Source organism: Arabidopsis thaliana, chromosome 3 (assembly GCF_000001735.4).
Source record: "Arabidopsis thaliana chromosome 3, partial sequence".
In the NCBI taxonomy this organism is placed as follows: Eukaryota; Viridiplantae; Streptophyta; class Magnoliopsida; order Brassicales; family Brassicaceae; genus Arabidopsis; species Arabidopsis thaliana.
In genome coordinates this window covers 1,719,632-1,736,209 of record NC_003074.8, presented here as the reverse complement: position 1 = coordinate 1,736,209, position 16,578 = coordinate 1,719,632, and the positions used below count along the sequence as shown (strand labels likewise).

Here is a 16,578-nt window from a genome sequence, read left to right as displayed (position 1 = left end):
AGAACATGTGCATCATTATTGTTATTTGGTAACAAAATGTTATAAACGTATAATACGTATTAATTTAGTTTATTTATTGGATTTTGGTAAGTTAAGCTTGTGATTAAGGGACATGTGTGGATGGGAAAAAGAGACAGAAAGATGCAAATGTAAAGCTCATTTTAGGTTCGGACGCTCACGTGGCTTTTACAAGTGGTCTCCCCACGTTCGGATTTTGGTTCGGAGTAGATAAAGACAAAAACCGAAGCCGTGTTCTCTCGTCTTTTGACCAAAACGCCGTAATAATCCGTGAAAGACGATGCTTGCTATCCGTTAGATCTCTGCCACGCGTCGGACACTACGTTGCATATAAAGTTACACATACGATGTATAAATACTTGATTAAAATTATAAACTTGTACAGAAATAGGAATTTTCGAAAATGAAGTTTTGGTGTATTAATAGAAACCATAATGCTTGATGCGATCAAATTAGCGGTAAACTAGTTCCATAATCCACAAACATTTTCTTCCTAATACAGAATTTCCCATTTCTGGTATCACAAAATTTTCAGATAAATAACGAACACAAGAAAGCCTTTTGTAATCTTAGGTCTTGGACCCTGATTATGAATGCCATCACTTTTCTTGGAAATTCAACGATGATACCTTCACAATGTATTCTCCGAGCGTTTACAAGAATCTCTCCATCTAAATACATCCGAGACACCTCGTTTCGATCCTATCCTTCTCGGTTCTCAAGCTGCATCAACCAATACAGGAATGCAGATTCAGATAGAATCATCAGACCGACAAATGCTGTGCCATTTTGTACCGACAGGCAGAGCTCTGTTACAGCTCAGGTTGTTTCTGAGGCAAGAAGTCACTCTGCTTCCACCACATGCGCAAATGACACGACCTTGGATCAGATTTACACCAAGAACGGCTTAAATGTGAAACCTTTAGTTGTCGAGAGGTTAAAAAGAGATGAGAAAGATGAAGAGGCGGTCAATGAAGATGAAGAAGGCGTAAAGAGAGATGGTTTCGAGGGTGTTAAGTGTAATGACGTCGAGGAAGAGGCATGGAGATTGCTGAGGGATTCAATAGTGACATACTGCGATTCTCCTGTAGGAACGGTGGCTGCTAAAGATCCAACTGATACAACGCCATCAAACTACGATCAGGTCTTTATTAGGGATTTTGTACCTTCGGCTTTGGCTTTTCTCCTGAAGGGAGAAAGCGAAATTGTTCGAAACTTCCTTCTCCACACGTTGCAGTTGCAGGTATTGATGCCCATTCGCGATGTTATACACTGAAACGAACACAAAATGTTGTTTAAAAGCAAAGAGTTTGCATTTAAATGAAAGGATAACTAAGAATTTTTTTTACTGCAAGTTAAACATTTAAGTAAAATCAAAGATATGAAAATTAGTGTTGTTGTCTGTGTTGTGGTTCCAGAGTTGGGAGAAAACAGTTGATTGTTATAGTCCAGGACAAGGGTTAATGCCTGCGAGTTTCAAAGTCAGAACTTTACCGCTTGAAGAGGACAAGTTCGAAGAGGTTCTGGATCCAGATTTTGGCGAAGCAGCTATAGGTCGTGTTGCTCCCGTTGATTCTGGTCAGTACTTTTCTGCTTCTTCAATCTGCATTTTCCATAAATAGAGTAAGAAAAGATTGTATTGTTGATTCATTGTCATACATAATTGTTGATTCTTTCAGCTTGGCAACATATAATTGAACAGTTTAATTCACACATGCTGGTCTAAATAGAAAATTTTCAGGTTTATGGTGGATAATCTTGTTGAGGGCATACGGGAAAATCACAGGAGATTACTCGCTTCAAGAGAGGATAGATGTGCAGACAGGGATAAAGATGATTGCAAACCTGTGTTTAGCAGATGGGTTTGATATGTTTCCCACACTGTTGGTCACTGATGGCTCTTGTATGATAGATCGACGTATGGGTATCCACGGTCACCCTCTTGAGATCCAAGTAACTCCCAAATATAAGGTTTTCTTACTTATAATCTTTAAAAAGAAAAGTTTGACTAACATGCCATGACGGTTCTGTTGGCACAGGCTTTGTTCTATTCCGCTCTACGGTCTTCTCGTGAGATGATAACTGTAAATGATAGCTCCAAAAATATAATAAAGACAATTAGCAACAGGCTCAGCGCATTATCATTTCACATCAGAGAAAACTATTGGGTTGACAAAAACAAAATCAATGAAATTTACCGTTACAAGACAGAGGAGTACTCTATGGACGCCACCAACAAGTTCAATATCTACCCGGAACAGGTTTCTCCATGGCTAATGGATTGGGTTCCTGAAAGTCCTGACTCTGGATTCCTGATAGGAAACCTCCAGCCTGCTCACATGGATTTCAGGTTCTTCACCTTGGGAAACCTCTGGTCAATCATCTCCTCACTAGGAACACCAAAACAGAACCAAGCTATATTAAATTTGGTTGAAGAGAAATGGGACGATCTCGTTGGGCATATGCCGCTTAAGATATGTTACCCGGCTTTAGAATCTTCAGAGTGGCATATAATAACCGGGAGTGACCCAAAGAACACGTGAGTTTTCTTCTCTTCCGCTTTGATACTTTTTGCTGAAGTAGCTTACAGTGATATTTTCTACATGTATGTGTTCTGTAGGCCTTGGTCTTACCACAATGGTGGGTCATGGCCAACACTTCTCTGGCAAGTAAGTATGAGCTTTTAATCAGACGACACATATATCTGTCTTCCATTAATTCACATATGTATTTAAATTTTTGTTAGTTCACACTAGCATGCATCAAGATGGGTAGACCAGAGTTAGCAGAGAAAGCAGTAACCTTGGCAGAGAAGAGGCTCCAAGCTGATCGATGGCCAGAGTACTACGATACAAGAGACGGGAAGTTCATTGGAAAACAGTCCAGGCTTTACCAGACATGGACAATTGCTGGTTTCTTAACTTCAAAACAGCTATTGCAGAATCCTGAAATAGCATCATCCTTGTTCTGGGAAGAAGATCTTGAGCTTCTAGAGTCTTGCGTCTGCGTTCTCACCAAATCAGGCCGGAAGAAATGTTCACGAGCCGCAGCAAAGTCTCAGATTCTTATATAAATTGGTTTTGTCCAGAAAACAGACATAGGATAACAACTTCCTGTTGCAACAAATGTGTTATACAGGTTAACCAAATTAATAGTGCAACAACATCTGTATATATATACTATATAGTAGTTCTTTTCTACAAATTATGTCATATCTCTGACTTACTTCCCTAACCAGATGAAACATAACTAAAAATCAAATTTATTATTATTACTAACTTGAAAACCAAGCAAGAGTGAGTACTTAGTGCTGCACTTAATCTCCCTAATGGGCATGGCTAATGATAATCCAACGAGAAATAAGTTTAGCAGGATTCTTAAACCATGTCATCAGTTTCAACAGAAATCTGCAATTAAAACTTAAATAAACTCCTCTTAGAGCTTTGTTTTCAGCGAGTTGGAGAAAGCTTACTCTCATGAGTATTTCCTCGAACACTTTGCAAGCAGATTCTGCCACCATTTTTTTTCTTACCAAACAACTAAAAAGGTATTTGAAACCATAATATACTCGTCTTCGAGATCTTCTTGTATGCATGAACCGCTTCCTCCGCTTCAGCAGGAAACTGAATAGCATTCCACAAAACTGAATCCCATACAGGAATTTTGACAAACACTTTGCGAGCGTATAAAAAGTTCTTATTTTCTCAAAATAGTGGGTTAATGGGCTAGGCCCATTCATAAATCTAATAATTGAGAGAAGTATTGATTTATTTCCCACAGGAACGACACCGTATCGCATCCTCATTTAAGAAAAACCCAAACGGCCAAATCCAGGTTTTGGCTCAGACGACCAGAGGAAGAGCACCGACGATGGCGTGGACACGATTGATTCAGAGCGCGAGAGCAGCTCTAGGGACAGCGCAATCGTGCTCGACTCTTGGCCTCCCTAGATTCCACTCCTCCAAACCAGCCACTTATTTCGGTGCGTGCTCTCTATTCATTTGGATTTGCCTCTTCCTATGTATCTCTAGTGCTTTCCGAGAAATAAAGATGGGAAATTTGCGTGTATCTCTAGTCTCTATGAAGTTTCAGTGATCTGGAGGTTTTTATGAGTAAAGCTTAGGCTTTGATTGCTTGGATTATATCAGGAGAACTTAGTAGGTTTCGTTTGGTTTTCAGTGCTTAGAGCTTTAGCAGTACCTGAGTTTTCTAAAGGCCAAAATTTTCAGATCCAGCCAATGATTGGTGGAAATTTTGGATTGTTTCGAGCAATCCCTGAATCACTTAACAGACAATGTGATTTGGATATGGTTTCAAATCTTAATCTGGTTCTAGGTTTGATTCTTGTATATGGTATTGCAGTGAAGGTAGGGATTCCAGAGTTTCTAGGTGGGATTGGAAGAGGAGCTGAGACTCACATTGCCAAAATTGAAACTGAGATTGGTGACCTTCATAAGCTTCTTGTGACGCGTACTCTCAGACTCAAGAAACTTGGCATTCCTTGCAAACATGTAAGTACCAAGTCCAAGTTCTGCTTGAATATTCATTGGCCTTTTTTGTTAAACTATCTGAAACCATAATTGTATGCCAATGTTCTTAGGGGGTTAGGTAGTCCATTAAAATTGAATTTGTTCGAGGGTTAATGATTTAAGCTCTTCAACTTTGAAGGGATGGATATATCTGTATTCTTATTTTCATTATCCAACTTTATCATATATATCCTGATATTATTTTGTCACATAAACGTTGATGGGGTTATGGAATAACACCGCCTTATACTATATATGTTCTGTTGGCTCAGTTATTCAAGTCTCCTACCTTATGGATCTCACAGTTCTGAATTTTGGTTTTGCAGAGGAAACTGATACTGAAGTATGGCCAGAAATACAGGTTAGGGCTATGGAAACCTAGAGCTGACGCTATTAAGGCCTGATCAAGTCTCTATGTTGTAACTGTGAGTCTCTCGACTGCCGGAATAAGCTCTAGTACTTGAATGATCATTGTCAAACCAGTTCAGTATTGGACAAAATAGACAGTAGAAGTAATGTTGGTTTTGATGTTTGAGAAACAAACCTAGTGACATTTTCCTTGTTAAATGTAACAGTTTTTTTTCTCCATTGGTCTAGATTGAAAGTGTGTTTTACCTTGAGAAACCTATAGATGTAGTAACTTTTCTCTATATATATGAAAGTGGCTTCTAATAAGCCTCCTCTCTAGTTAATTTTGTAAATTAGTAAACGAGATCACTCATGAAAACTAAAATCCTGGATTGTGAAGGCACAACAAAGTCATCAGCATGTGAAAAATAAGATTTAGCTGTATATAAGATATGTGACCATTGGATTTGTGAACTTGATCAGTCAACAATTTTGACTGTAGAAAAGTTGATATCTTGTCTTGTTGGTTGAAAAACCTTGAGACTTAAAACCCAAAAGGCAAAAGCCGTAACCGGATTGGTCGGCTGCGTTTGGGGTCCAATGGTAAACAAAGAGACAAATATCAGATCATGCTCTCAAGCTCTGATGGGTCAATTCTTTCGGGTCAACGTGCTTAAACAGCAGCTCTGAGAATGACACTTCTTAATTTGCCGATGCTATAAGAAAATGACCACTCCTCCTTAACGTAGGGGCCATTTTTGGTATTTATATATGATAGTTGTTGTTACAAGCGGATCCCAAAAATGGCATATATTCAAGGATTTTGTGAAGTTTTCTAGTTATCAAATTAGCCACAAGTAAGGATGTTTCTTAAGGGTAAAAATTCCGATGAAAGGGAAAAGAAAAAGAGTTGAAAGAAGTTTTTATTTTTTGAATCATAAAAAAGAAAATCTTAAGTGGTTTTGGGAAAATCCGTAAGTCCCAAGTTTTTTGGTCGAGTCCTATCATGTTGCATTGTGGAACCATCAGTTTTTTGTTTTGTTCATCAATTTGTCTTCTTTTCATTTTGTTATATGTGCACTAGATGAATATCTATCCACAAAATTAACTCTTATTTGAAAAATAGAGCTGATCAATATTGTTGAAGCAAGACCGAAATAAGGCTACAAAATATATATTTTTTGGATTGAGACCGAACCTGACCTAAATGGCATCCCTAATCAGTGAGACATATATCAAACAGTATGCAACTTTTGTCTTTGGTATTGTGTTTTCAATGGAGGCTTGAGATTCACGAAATATAGCATTTCGGATTCGCAACTGACTAATCCCTATGTAGTATAGAAGATTACGGAAGCACGAGGATAATTATAAAAAAGGAAGAGGGGGAGGTGAGAAAGTGGTGGTGGGTGGTCCTTAAGCCTTGAAGGAATCAAAGAAGACATCTCACACTTGACCCCAATTATTATGCCACCTTCTCTCTCACGTCTCCATCCATTTTCGTTGTCATCTCTTTTTTTTCTTGAGGCTTTACTCTTCAAACGTGTCACCTCTTTAATGGCAAATCTTTCCTCTCTTTCATTTGTTTTTGTAATCCCTCAAATTCTCGATAGTTTTTTCTTTTTATTGTCTTTTTCTAACATGTTAATCTATCATCACTTAGATTCTCGATAGTTTTTTTTCTAACAGTGGAATGTCCTTGGAAATCGTACGTATATTAGTTTTTTCTTATATCAATCATGATATATTCATCGCAAATAATTTTGCAATCTAGCTATATAAAGCCGTGTTTTCCTTTTGTCACTTAAAATGAATTAATGGTTTGCATAAAAACTAAAGGGATGGATACCACTTGATAGCCACAATTGGTTGCCTATATGAATTTTTGCTCCTACGTATCACGTCGGCCATGTCCTCGATCGTTATATGGACGTAGATTTTCATAATTATCTACTAATTAATTAATGCCCTAATGTTGTTTACATTCATATGTTATTGCTCCAAATATCATAGGTTAAATATGTGTTTTCTTTTGTTGATAATTGACTGAGAATTAACTTCGCAAAACGTACGTTAACCATTTCTTCAAAGGCTAACAAACATTCAACTTAAATTCATATCGTCAGAACTTTAAAAATGTTATCTACTTTCAGATTTATTTAAGTAATTAGCGAACCATAAACCAAACTAAACTGGTTGGCTGGTATTGGTCTAAATATTATTCATCATGTACGAATTTAGCTATAACTAAAGATAATCCTGATCCATTTTTGTGAGGACAAAGTATGATATATGCACTCATTTTGTTTCACAAAGTTGGTTAAGTTGTAGGACACACGAAAGGCGTTTTAACTTATTGTATCTTCTTTATGAATTTAATTTTCTTACAAATTAAAGATTTAAAAAAAAAAAAAAAAAACTGTTCGAGAAGAAACTAAATTCAGATAAAGAGGTCTCTCACATGCGACGCACTTTGAGCAAAAGAGTCGGACCGTAGGGTCGTCATGCACATGCCTTCTCCGTCTATATTTATACTTTTATTAAAATTCAAATTTTTTGGCATATAGCTTATAAATATCGAAATTACATTTTCTTAAATATAGCTTTTAAAATTTTATTAGGTGAATGAACAATTGATTTTAATATCCGATACGTACAACGGACCTATAAATTAGATACACATTTAGAGAGAAACTAAATGAGTTTTTAATATTATTTTAGAATAACCTCTAATGTTTATATCTAACTGGTGGAACCTAGATTCTTGAGGAATATCTCCAAATTGACACATTTAAATTCTCGATGGAATTTTTTTACTTACGGATTTATCTTAAATATACAAAGTTGTCATGAGCATCAGCACATATGTGGACTAAAGACAAATCGTTGGGTTTAAACTTTAAAAGTTAATTTCTGGAATTATGCTTCTAGTAAATATTTGAAACACTTATTATATTCAAATTTTTTTTTAGAAATTTCATTTTCTTAGAAAATATTTACAATTCAAACTTGTGAAACGACACCAAAATATTTCGAATCCTATTATAAGGTTTTTAGAAAAACATAGTATTTTCGTCCAACTCGTGATGATTTTGACAATTTTTTTTTTCCAGGGCAAACAAATCATTAAAAACAATAAGACATTCCCACGATAAAATCGTAAAAGAATTAATTGAAACAAATTCATCGGCTTATACACTCGGCTATAAAGCCGAGCCGAGATTAGTAGACGGCTGAAGCTCCGACAGAATCTTTGATAGAGCTGTCATGGCTCGGACTTGCATTTCCAAAGCCGCTATGTAATCTGCTGTCTCGTCCAAAAGCTCCGGTAACGCCGTTCTCCGGCAACCCGGCACCAACCCACCCAAAACCCGGACCCGATTTCCCACCGCCGATAACTTCCTCCTCCTCCCACTTCCACCACTTCCCCTGATCGCCGCAGCTAATGCCGACGCCGGTTTGGTATTCCTACGCCGCCTCAGACTCGTTCCGAATCGACTAACCAAAATGGCTCGGCTCCACCGAGTTGCACCACGAGCGGTCGTCGCAAGGACTTTGTCGGCCGTGTCCCGGACTGTTGCGCTCCGCCGCGATCGTTGAAGAGCGTCGTAGAGCTTTAGGGAATATACCTTCTGCGCCGTTGTGGCTCTCCATCTACGACTAAGATGCCTTACCGGAGCTTCTTCAGAGCTTACCCTTGATCGACGTAGAGCCTCCATCAGCTTTGGAGCGAAAACTCTTTGTCCTCTTTGCAATCTCCGGCGAAAGGGGATTGTTTTAGTCCCTTCTACCTCCGGTGACGTGGAAGGATTCGATCCATTTCCTTGTTCAGAAGACATTCACAAGAAATCTATAGAACCACACTTAAACAACGTTTTGTTTTTGTTTCTTGTTCTCTTGGAAAATTTCCAAGAACAGTTATTTATAGAGTCAGAGAACAATGTTGAGCTCTTTCTTATTTTGATAATAATTTTGAGTAATTGGAGGGGATATCTAATTCTCTATATATAAACATTTGGGAGAGATTGGAGAAGCCACCCTTAAATCAATTATTTTCTATATTTTCTTGGGTTTTTCGAATTGAATACCATTATTTTTTATTTATTTTTCTTTAATAATAATGTACGTCTAAAATCACATTGGCCAATTATGATTGAACTGGTGAATGAAAAAAATTCAGTTTGAACTTAATGCATTTTTAGATTAGAAAAATGATTCAGGAACAAAAAATATCTTTTCTTCTTTCGACGTCGAACGAAAATATCTATCTTCGTTGCAAAATTAGATATTTGAACAGATATTTTACTCATAGACTAAACTTGAAACTTTTTACATATCTATTTATGATGGTGAGCGGCGTAAATTTGTGTTATGACGTGGAATATTTAGTTTGTAGATTTTTAGTTGTGAAAAGAACAAAATTGGCGATGGAATGGAGGAGTTTGATGTAATAATGTGGAGGGCAATGATTGGTGGCAATATAACCAATAGATCGAACAAATAGCTATCAAACAAAATTTAACATAAAGAAACAAAAAAAGCTAATGAGTTTTTTTTTTAAAGAAGGAACAAAAAAAAAAGGAAAAGAATAGGAAAAAGAGAAGATGCATGTGATGGTGTTTTATTTCACGACCTTCACACCTTAGGCTTAGTGGTTGTTGTGGCTATTTATCATCCACATTTTTTGGCTCAAAATCTCTCTATTTTTTCGAAAAAAGATTTTCAGTATTTGGTGTTTTGTGAAACATATAACATGTTCTTTATACTTTTCTTCCTTTTTTTTAGAAAATAATAATTTGATTTAGTTGATTTTTTTCGAAAAGCATAGAATTGGGTTTTGGATTGCACTAGTCAATCAGTTTATAAGTGGAAAGGCAAGTTCTATATATACATACTAAATAACATTATAAGTTTTCCTTAAATATTTTTATACCATGTCAAGGATTATAACTAATCTAACATCTATCCGTCAAAAGTTACTTAAGGGTTGGGAAACGCATATGTTTCGTATTTGTTTAGGCTAGTAAGAAGTAAGAACATACGAAAAAAAAAGACAAAGTATTAGCAAAGAAATTAAGAAACAAAAGTATCCAATTAGCAAAGAAAAACAATGCAAATGTGGGGTTTCAAGCAATAAACGTGAGTCATGACAGAGAGATTTGCCTCCTGGCGTCAGACACGCTTTGATATCCTCTTCTTAATTTTTTCTTCCTTTTCTGTTTGTTTATTTATTATTCCCAAATCAAATGATTAGTTGTTATCCTCATTGATTATTTTTTGGTTATCCCAATTCAGGACAATAATATTAATAATGATGACAATGATTTGTTTCATGAACAAAATATTAGGTATGTGTGCACTTAAATTTTTTCTATCTTTTTTTTTTTTTTGGTTATAGACAAATCTTTCTGAATATTCTGTCAAAAACATCGATATATGTTAGAAATCAAACTTATGAATTATTAAACGGAGCCGTACATTGCATGCGAAACAAAGAACAACAATATGGAATAATTAGAGTACTAATTAAGTTATATACACAACATCCTCTCTTTTTTTTTTCCTTTCAATTTTCACGTTTTTAGTATTTCATTTTGTCAACAGTTATACTGATTAGCAGAAAGAAACAATTCTTTTTTATTTTTTGACATAAAAAAAATACATCTGCTTAATTTGTTGTATCATCAAACCGGTTCAGTTTCACTTTAACCATAAACAAATTCCTCGAAAATTCCAAAGAAGAAAGATAGTACCAATTGGTACCGTAAGGGCTCCTGAAAATGAAAACAATAAAAGCCCAGGACCAAGATAAAGTTTATTACTTCGGCCCAAAATTTAGCTAACGACCGATTTTTTTTCAAACCGGTCCTGGTTTGGTTTAAGACTAGTAATAAGATATAAATGCAATGAAACGACATCGTTGGAGGCAGTGGATGTCCTTTTCCCAAAAATACGTTTTCTTCCTTTTTTTTTTTTTTTGTTTATTAATTCTTGGGAAGGGGTTTATGAAGGGCTTTTGACACCACCAGTCTTCGTCTACAACATTCTTCACTTTCGTACGGTTTCTTGCCTATTAGGCTAAGCTTAACCCTAATTTCCCAAATTCGCTACTCAAGATCTTCCTCCCCCGTCATGCTGAAGTTTCTCACTCCGACTGCTTACGCTTCCCATCACGTGACTCCGGCTACTCGATTCCGGTCTACCCCGGTTAAGAATCTATTGTTCAAGCAACTGACTCTTCTAACCGGATGGAACCGGAGTTCCTACGAATTGGGTCGTCGTTCTTTTTCCTCCGACTTGGATTCCGACACAAAGTCTTCAACTACTACTGTCTCAGCTAAACCTCACCTGGACGATTGTCTAACGGTTTGTTCAAATTTTTTCAAGATCACACTTTTTTTTTTCCCGACTATGGGGAATTTTATGATCATGGGGAATGTAAGATTTCCAGAAACAATTGAACTTGGCTGGTGCACTTCATATGCTTTGATTTTTCATAGAACATAGAGAAATCAGCTCAATTGGCAAAATTTTCTTTATGGTTCTAGCGATTGGAAAGTTAAAACTATAAACTTTAATAGCATTGGTTGGAAAATTCGAAATTTTGAAGAAATTGAGTGTGTTTATAGTATACTGATCTTTTGATATACGCAAATTTGGATGGATCATTCCTAGTTTTATAGTCAGGCAAAAGCTAGAACCTTTTATAGCAAAACCATTTCCTCGAGCTTCGCTACGATTGTTTTCATTGAGCTTTATGTTGTTGAATTGCAGGTTATAGCATTGCCATTGCCCCACAAGCCTCTTATTCCTGGCTTTTACATGCCAATATATGTCAAGGTATCTTACATCAACTTAGCTATTCGAAATCATAGTGAAAGAATGGATTTTGTTATCTTGTGTTCTCTCACCTGTATGTATAAGCTTTTTATTTGTCTAGGATCCTAAAGTTCTTGCAGCTTTACAAGAGAGTAGAAGACAACAAGCTCCATATGCAGGGGCTTTCCTTTTGAAGGATGACGCGTCATCTGACTCATCTTCGAGCTCTGAAACTGAGAATATTCTAGAGAAGTTGAAAGGAAAAGAGTTGATTAACCGGATTCATGAAGTTGGCACACTTGCCCAGGTACTACTTTCTTGCCGCACGTTAGCACTGTATGTTTTCCCTTTATATGATTATATCTGTCTGAATAGACTTAGCTGTTGCCAATTTTCCAGATTTCAAGTATCCAAGGTGAGCAAGTCATCCTTATTGGTCACAGACAACTTCGAATAACAGAGATGGTACGTTAAAGGAACATATCTTTTTAAAGGATCAAAAGTTCATGAAAAGTAAAGATTCAATTGTTCAGAAGCTCTGTGTATATCTTACACATGTGTGTTCTGCTTATCAAGTTATGGTTCTCTGAGTGTGAAAACCATGTGCTTTGTTTCTGTTCAGGTGAGTGAGAGTGAAGATCCCCTAACCGTCAAAGTTGACCATCTAAAGGTGTGTTTCTGTTTTCAAGCCTTTCCTTTTATGATACAAGCATGGGAGCAAGAGATGCGGTTTCTGTTTTCTTTTGAAATGCTGAAATCTTTAACCCTTGTCACGTGTTCTTTGTTATTTATTTGCAGGATAAGCCATATGACAAGGACGATGATGTCATCAAGGCAACATACTTTCAAGTGATGTCGACACTTAGGGATGTCTTAAAGACAACTTCACTCTGGAGAGATCATGTTCGGACATATACCCAGGCATGTTCTCTTCATATTTGGCACTGCTTGAGAGTAAAGAATATGTCAAGAGTATCAGTATCTTACTAGATTTATCTAAAATAGCATATAGGTGAATTCAATTATCCAAAGTTAGCCGATTTTGGAGCTGGGATCTCTGGCGCTAACAAACATCAAAATCAGGGGGTTCTTGAAGAACTGGATGTAAGTAGTTAGCTATTAGTCTATTACTGTCACGTTTTGATGCTGAGATTACCTCAAACAGGATGATAGTCCATTCTTAGCCAGCTTCTCATATGTTTTTTTCTTCGATCCAGGTTCACAAACGTCTAGAGTTGACGCTGGAATTGGTGAAAAAAGAAGTTGAAATTAACAAGATTCAAGTACGTCATTCCTTCACTTGTCTGCATCTGTCCAGCTGACTCGTGCTACTAGATCTTTGTAAATGATTAGTTTATATAGAATGAATCCTTATCTCTTTGAATTCGTGTTTAGGAATCCATAGCAAAAGCTGTTGAAGAAAAATTTAGTGGCGATAGACGTCGTATCATACTAAAGGAGCAGATCAATGCTATAAAAAAGGTTTTCAGTTCGCCTCTAATTTTACAGCTGCTAATTTATGATGTATAGTATTGTTGGTTGATGACTATTAAATGTACCAATGCAGGAGCTTGGCGGGGAGACAGACAGCAAATCTGCACTTTCTGGTTAGTACTACTAGTCTACTACTATAGGAATTTTTTATTTGATATTATCCAGAGAAATTCTAACTTTGAGATTGTACCATTGTGAAATCATGACGCCTAATTCTGCAGAAAAGTTTAGGGGGAGGATTGACCCTATTAAAGACAAGATTCCAGGACATGTACTAAAAGTCATAGAAGAAGAGCTTAAAAAACTGCAGCTGTTAGAAACCAGTTCTAGCGAATTCGATGTGACTTGTAACTACCTTGATTGGTTGACCGTGTTGCCTTGGGGAAATTTCAGGTGTGCCATTTGTTTCATGCTTATGTCTTGAAGAGAGTTATATATAACAGCATTTGTAATTCATTTTTTTGTGCATTGATTGACAAATCTCATTTATAATCATATTAATTTGATTTGCAGTGATGAGAATTTTAATGTCCTACGGGCAGAAAAGATTCTTGACGAGGATCATTACGGATTATCTGATGTAAAAGAAAGAATACTAGAGTTTATTGCTGTGGGAGGACTTAGAGGCACTTCACAAGGTCGTATTTTTGCCTTTCTAGTTCAATCTTCTTTGCTAAAACTTTTTGTCCTCATCATTTTATAATTTCTGAAGGTGAAAATTTGTCAACAGGGAAGATCATTTGTCTCTCTGGCCCAACTGGAGTAGGTAAAACTAGCATTGGGCGTTCAATTGCACGTGCTCTTGACCGCAAGTTCTTCCGGTTCTCTGTTGGAGGACTATCCGATGTTGCTGAGATTAAGGTATACACATGACAAAACTATGATTGAAATCTGTAGAAATAATAACATATCATCTTATACATTGTTTAGGGGCATCGTCGAACGTATATTGGTGCCATGCCTGGAAAGATGGTGCAGTGTCTAAAGAATGTGGGAACAGAAAATCCTCTTGTTCTGATCGATGAGATTGATAAGGTAGCTAGCTTGTTAGTATTTGAACTGGCTTTTTGGAGTTTGTAGTCAAAATGAATTAGTTTCGTTTCTTTGTTAAAGCTTGAAATTCTTTGCAATAAGTGTCTATGGTTCCTTGGCAGCTTGGAGTTAGGGGCCACCATGGCGACCCAGCCAGTGCAATGTTGGAGCTTTTGGATCCAGAGCAGAATGCAAATTTTCTAGACCACTATCTCGATGTTCCTATTGACTTATCCAAGGTTTTCATTGCCATTTTTTCTTCTCTTTACATTTTTCATTTGCAATTTTCTTTCTTTGTGATCCACCAAATTGAAGGAAAACCGGAAGCCATTGATCCGATCTGAGTATTGGTTTCATAATAGGAAGTTTGTGTTGGAACTTAGGTCTAATTAAATTTCTTGCAGGTTTTATTTGTATGCACAGCAAACGTGACAGATACCATTCCGGGTCCTCTGCTAGACAGAATGGAGGTGATCACTCTCTCAGGGTACATTACTGATGAGAAAATGCATATCGCTAGAGACTATTTGGAGAAAACCGCACGCAGAGATTGTGGCATTAAGCCTGAACAGGTCTCACTCACAACTATTTGCTGTTTTCTTTATTTTATTACGGTTTGAATGTTATAAAAGATTTTGCTCAAGTTGTTTGTACCTCTTTCCAGGTTGATGTGAGCGATGCAGCTTTTCTTTCCTTGATAGAACATTACTGCAGAGAAGCAGGAGTTAGAAATCTCCAGAAGCAGATTGAGAAGATTTTTCGTAAGGTAAGTTTGTTTACAAGTACACTGAACATTCCAAACTTCTTACTTGGACCCCGAGGATCTGAATTGATTGATTTTCTTACAGATTGCTCTTAAACTTGTTCGCAAAGCGGCATCCACCGAAGTGCCTAGAATTTCTGATGATGTTACTACTGACACTGAAGAAACTAAATCTTTGGCCAAGACTGATTTGGAATCTCCAGAGACCTCTGCAGAAGGATCCACTGTGTTGACAGATGAGTTGGCAACTGGGGATCCAACAGAATCAACGACTGAGCAGAGCGGAGAGGTAGCTGAAACGGTTGAAAAGTATATGATTGATGAATCAAACCTTTCAGATTATGTAGGCAAGCCAGTATTCCAGGAAGAGAAGATATATGAGCAGACACCAGTCGGGGTTGTAATGGGTCTAGCTTGGACATCCATGGGGGGCTCAACATTGTACATAGAGACAACCTTTGTAGAAGAAGGAGAAGGCAAAGGTGGTCTTCATATAACGGGTCGGCTTGGGGATGTGATGAAAGAAAGCGCAGAGATAGCTCACACAGTCGCGAGAAGAATAATGCTGGAGAAAGAACCCGAGAACAAGTTGTTTGCGAATTCCAAGCTTCATCTACATGTACCTGCAGGAGCCACACCAAAAGACGGCCCAAGCGCAGGCTGCACCATGATAACTTCATTGCTATCACTTGCCTTGAAGAAGCCTGTAAGGAAGGATCTTGCAATGACTGGAGAAGTCACTTTGACCGGTAGAATCCTTGCGATTGGCGGCGTAAGTGAAAATTCACACCACAATAACTCTGTTTTAGCTTCTTAGTTACCAAATTCTTGTATTAAGCAGTGTAATACAGAAAATATCTCTTAATATCGCTTTGTCAGGTGAAAGAGAAGACTATAGCTGCAAGACGGAGTCAAGTGAAGGTGATAATATTCCCTGAGGCTAACCGGAGAGATTTTGATGAGCTGGCGAGAAACGTGAAAGAAGGGCTCGAAGTTCATTTCGTGGATGAATATGAGCAGATTTTCGAGCTAGCCTTTGGCTATGACCATTAGAGAAGTCTTTAGGCTGATTTTCTATCTCTTCTTGATTGATTTCACCATTATTATTGATGTATTATATATGTCCTTTCTGTAATATTATATTAACTAGTGTAATTTATATACGTATATATGCGGTTGGATTTAAGGTTTTCGTTATTTCGAACTTTATTGTAACTGGCTTCCGTGAATTGAAAAGTAAACATTCGAATGAAACAAAGAAAAGAAAGAGAGACAAAATTAAAACTCCAAATTCTTCCATTATCCAAAACAAACAAGTCCAAATTCTTTATTTTCTTCAAAGTTTCCTTATCTTCTTAATTATTGCTAACAAGGATAATAAAAAAAAATTGTTTATTTTTCCAGTTTTATAATTAATAGGATAAAAATAAAGAAATTCTTAGAAAATATCTTTGCATATAAATACAAGTCTGTAGAATGAATCTCAAAAGGACAAGACAGAAAGAAAGAAATCTAATCTCGTAGTTCGTAAGACTTGTCGACTATAATAAGGATGATAAACGAAGGTATTTAGCT

The 16,578-nt window shown here is 36.9% G+C and overlaps 4 protein-coding genes and 2 long non-coding RNA genes across 9 annotated transcripts; 4 read left to right on the top strand and 2 right to left on the bottom strand.

Moving 5' to 3' along the window:
• Window positions 1-444: 444 nt before the first annotated feature.
• On the top strand, window positions 445-3,222 carry INVH (invertase H). 2 transcript variants are annotated; one of them, NM_001337613.1, is made up of 6 exons: window positions 445-1,261; window positions 1,437-1,596; window positions 1,760-1,971; window positions 2,058-2,557; window positions 2,639-2,687; window positions 2,765-3,222. In NM_001337613.1, the coding sequence occupies exons 1-6, from the start codon at window positions 608-610 to the stop codon at window positions 3,089-3,091; spliced, it is 1,902 nt and encodes a 633-aa protein (NP_001326532.1). In that variant the 5' UTR covers window positions 445-607; the 3' UTR covers window positions 3,092-3,222. The 2 variants fall into 2 exon arrangements, with proteins under 2 accessions (NP_001326532.1, NP_001319483.1); NM_001337612.1 differs by having other exon boundaries at window positions 2,058-2,687.
• A 331-nt stretch (window positions 3,223-3,553) lies between these two features.
• Window positions 3,554-5,244, top strand: AT3G05810 (IGR motif protein). Of its 2 annotated transcripts, NM_001337611.1 has the most exons (4): window positions 3,554-3,565; window positions 3,799-4,000; window positions 4,381-4,529; window positions 4,874-5,234. In NM_001337611.1, the coding sequence occupies exons 2-4, from the start codon at window positions 3,889-3,891 to the stop codon at window positions 4,949-4,951; spliced, it is 339 nt and encodes a 112-aa protein (NP_001327733.1). In that variant the 5' UTR covers window positions 3,554-3,565; window positions 3,799-3,888; the 3' UTR covers window positions 4,952-5,234. The 2 variants fall into 2 exon arrangements, with proteins under 2 accessions (NP_001327733.1, NP_566261.1); NM_111455.3 differs by lacking the exon at window positions 3,554-3,565 and having other exon boundaries at window positions 4,874-5,244.
• Window positions 5,245-6,034: 790 nt separating this feature from the next.
• Window positions 6,035-6,424, bottom strand: AT3G01775. The gene has a single exon (NR_140859.1). It is a non-coding gene; the product is annotated as an other RNA (long non-coding RNA).
• On the top strand, window positions 6,141-6,538 carry AT3G01765. Its single transcript, NR_140858.1, has one exon. It is a non-coding gene; the product is annotated as an other RNA (long non-coding RNA).
• A 1,306-nt stretch (window positions 6,539-7,844) lies between these two features.
• Window positions 7,845-9,059, bottom strand: AIF1 (AtBS1(activation-tagged BRI1 suppressor 1)-interacting factor 1). Its single transcript, NM_111454.3, has one exon. The coding sequence runs from the start codon at window positions 8,732-8,734 to the stop codon at window positions 8,099-8,101; it is 636 nt and encodes a 211-aa protein (NP_566260.1). The 5' UTR covers window positions 8,735-9,059; the 3' UTR covers window positions 7,845-8,098.
• A 1,882-nt stretch (window positions 9,060-10,941) lies between these two features.
• Window positions 10,942-16,252, top strand: LON4 (lon protease 4; the record flags this gene model as incomplete). 2 transcript variants are annotated; one of them, NM_001337610.1, is made up of 19 exons in its annotated part: window positions 10,942-11,261; window positions 11,670-11,735; window positions 11,836-12,021; window positions 12,114-12,179; window positions 12,337-12,384; window positions 12,513-12,635; window positions 12,720-12,818; window positions 12,932-12,997; window positions 13,110-13,196; window positions 13,282-13,321; window positions 13,430-13,601; window positions 13,722-13,846; window positions 13,939-14,069; window positions 14,139-14,243; window positions 14,363-14,479; window positions 14,645-14,812; window positions 14,905-15,006; window positions 15,089-15,775; window positions 15,883-16,252. In NM_001337610.1, 19 exons carry the CDS (start codon window positions 11,028-11,030, stop codon window positions 16,054-16,056), a joined length of 2,796 nt encoding a protein of 931 aa, NP_001325548.1. The 2 variants fall into 2 exon arrangements, with proteins under 2 accessions (NP_001325548.1, NP_566259.1); NM_111453.1 differs by having other exon boundaries at window positions 11,028-11,261; window positions 12,513-12,668; window positions 15,883-16,056.
• Between the last annotated feature and the right edge of the window lie 326 nt (window positions 16,253-16,578).

Excerpts from the sequence above, each read along its gene's own strand:
- AT3G05810 (NM_111455.3), top strand. The coding sequence starts at position 3,889 with ATGGCGTGGACACGATTGATTCAGAGCGCGAGAGCAGCTCTAGGGACA. Across the intron at positions 4,001-4,380 it reads CAAACCAGCCACTTATTTCG|TGAAGGTAGGGATTCCAGAG; the intron begins GTGCGTGCTCTC and ends ATGGTATTGCAG. Across the intron at positions 4,530-4,873 it reads TTGGCATTCCTTGCAAACAT|AGGAAACTGATACTGAAGTA; the intron begins GTAAGTACCAAG and ends TTGGTTTTGCAG.
- INVH (NM_001337613.1), top strand. The coding sequence starts at position 608 with ATGAATGCCATCACTTTTCTTGGAAATTCAACGATGATACCTTCACAA. Across the intron at positions 1,262-1,436 it reads TCCACACGTTGCAGTTGCAG|AGTTGGGAGAAAACAGTTGA; the intron begins GTATTGATGCCC and ends TTGTGGTTCCAG. Across the intron at positions 1,972-2,057 it reads GTCACCCTCTTGAGATCCAA|GCTTTGTTCTATTCCGCTCT; the intron begins GTAACTCCCAAA and ends CTGTTGGCACAG.
- AIF1 (NM_111454.3), bottom strand. The coding sequence starts at position 8,734 with ATGTCTTCTGAACAAGGAAATGGATCGAATCCTTCCACGTCACCGGAG.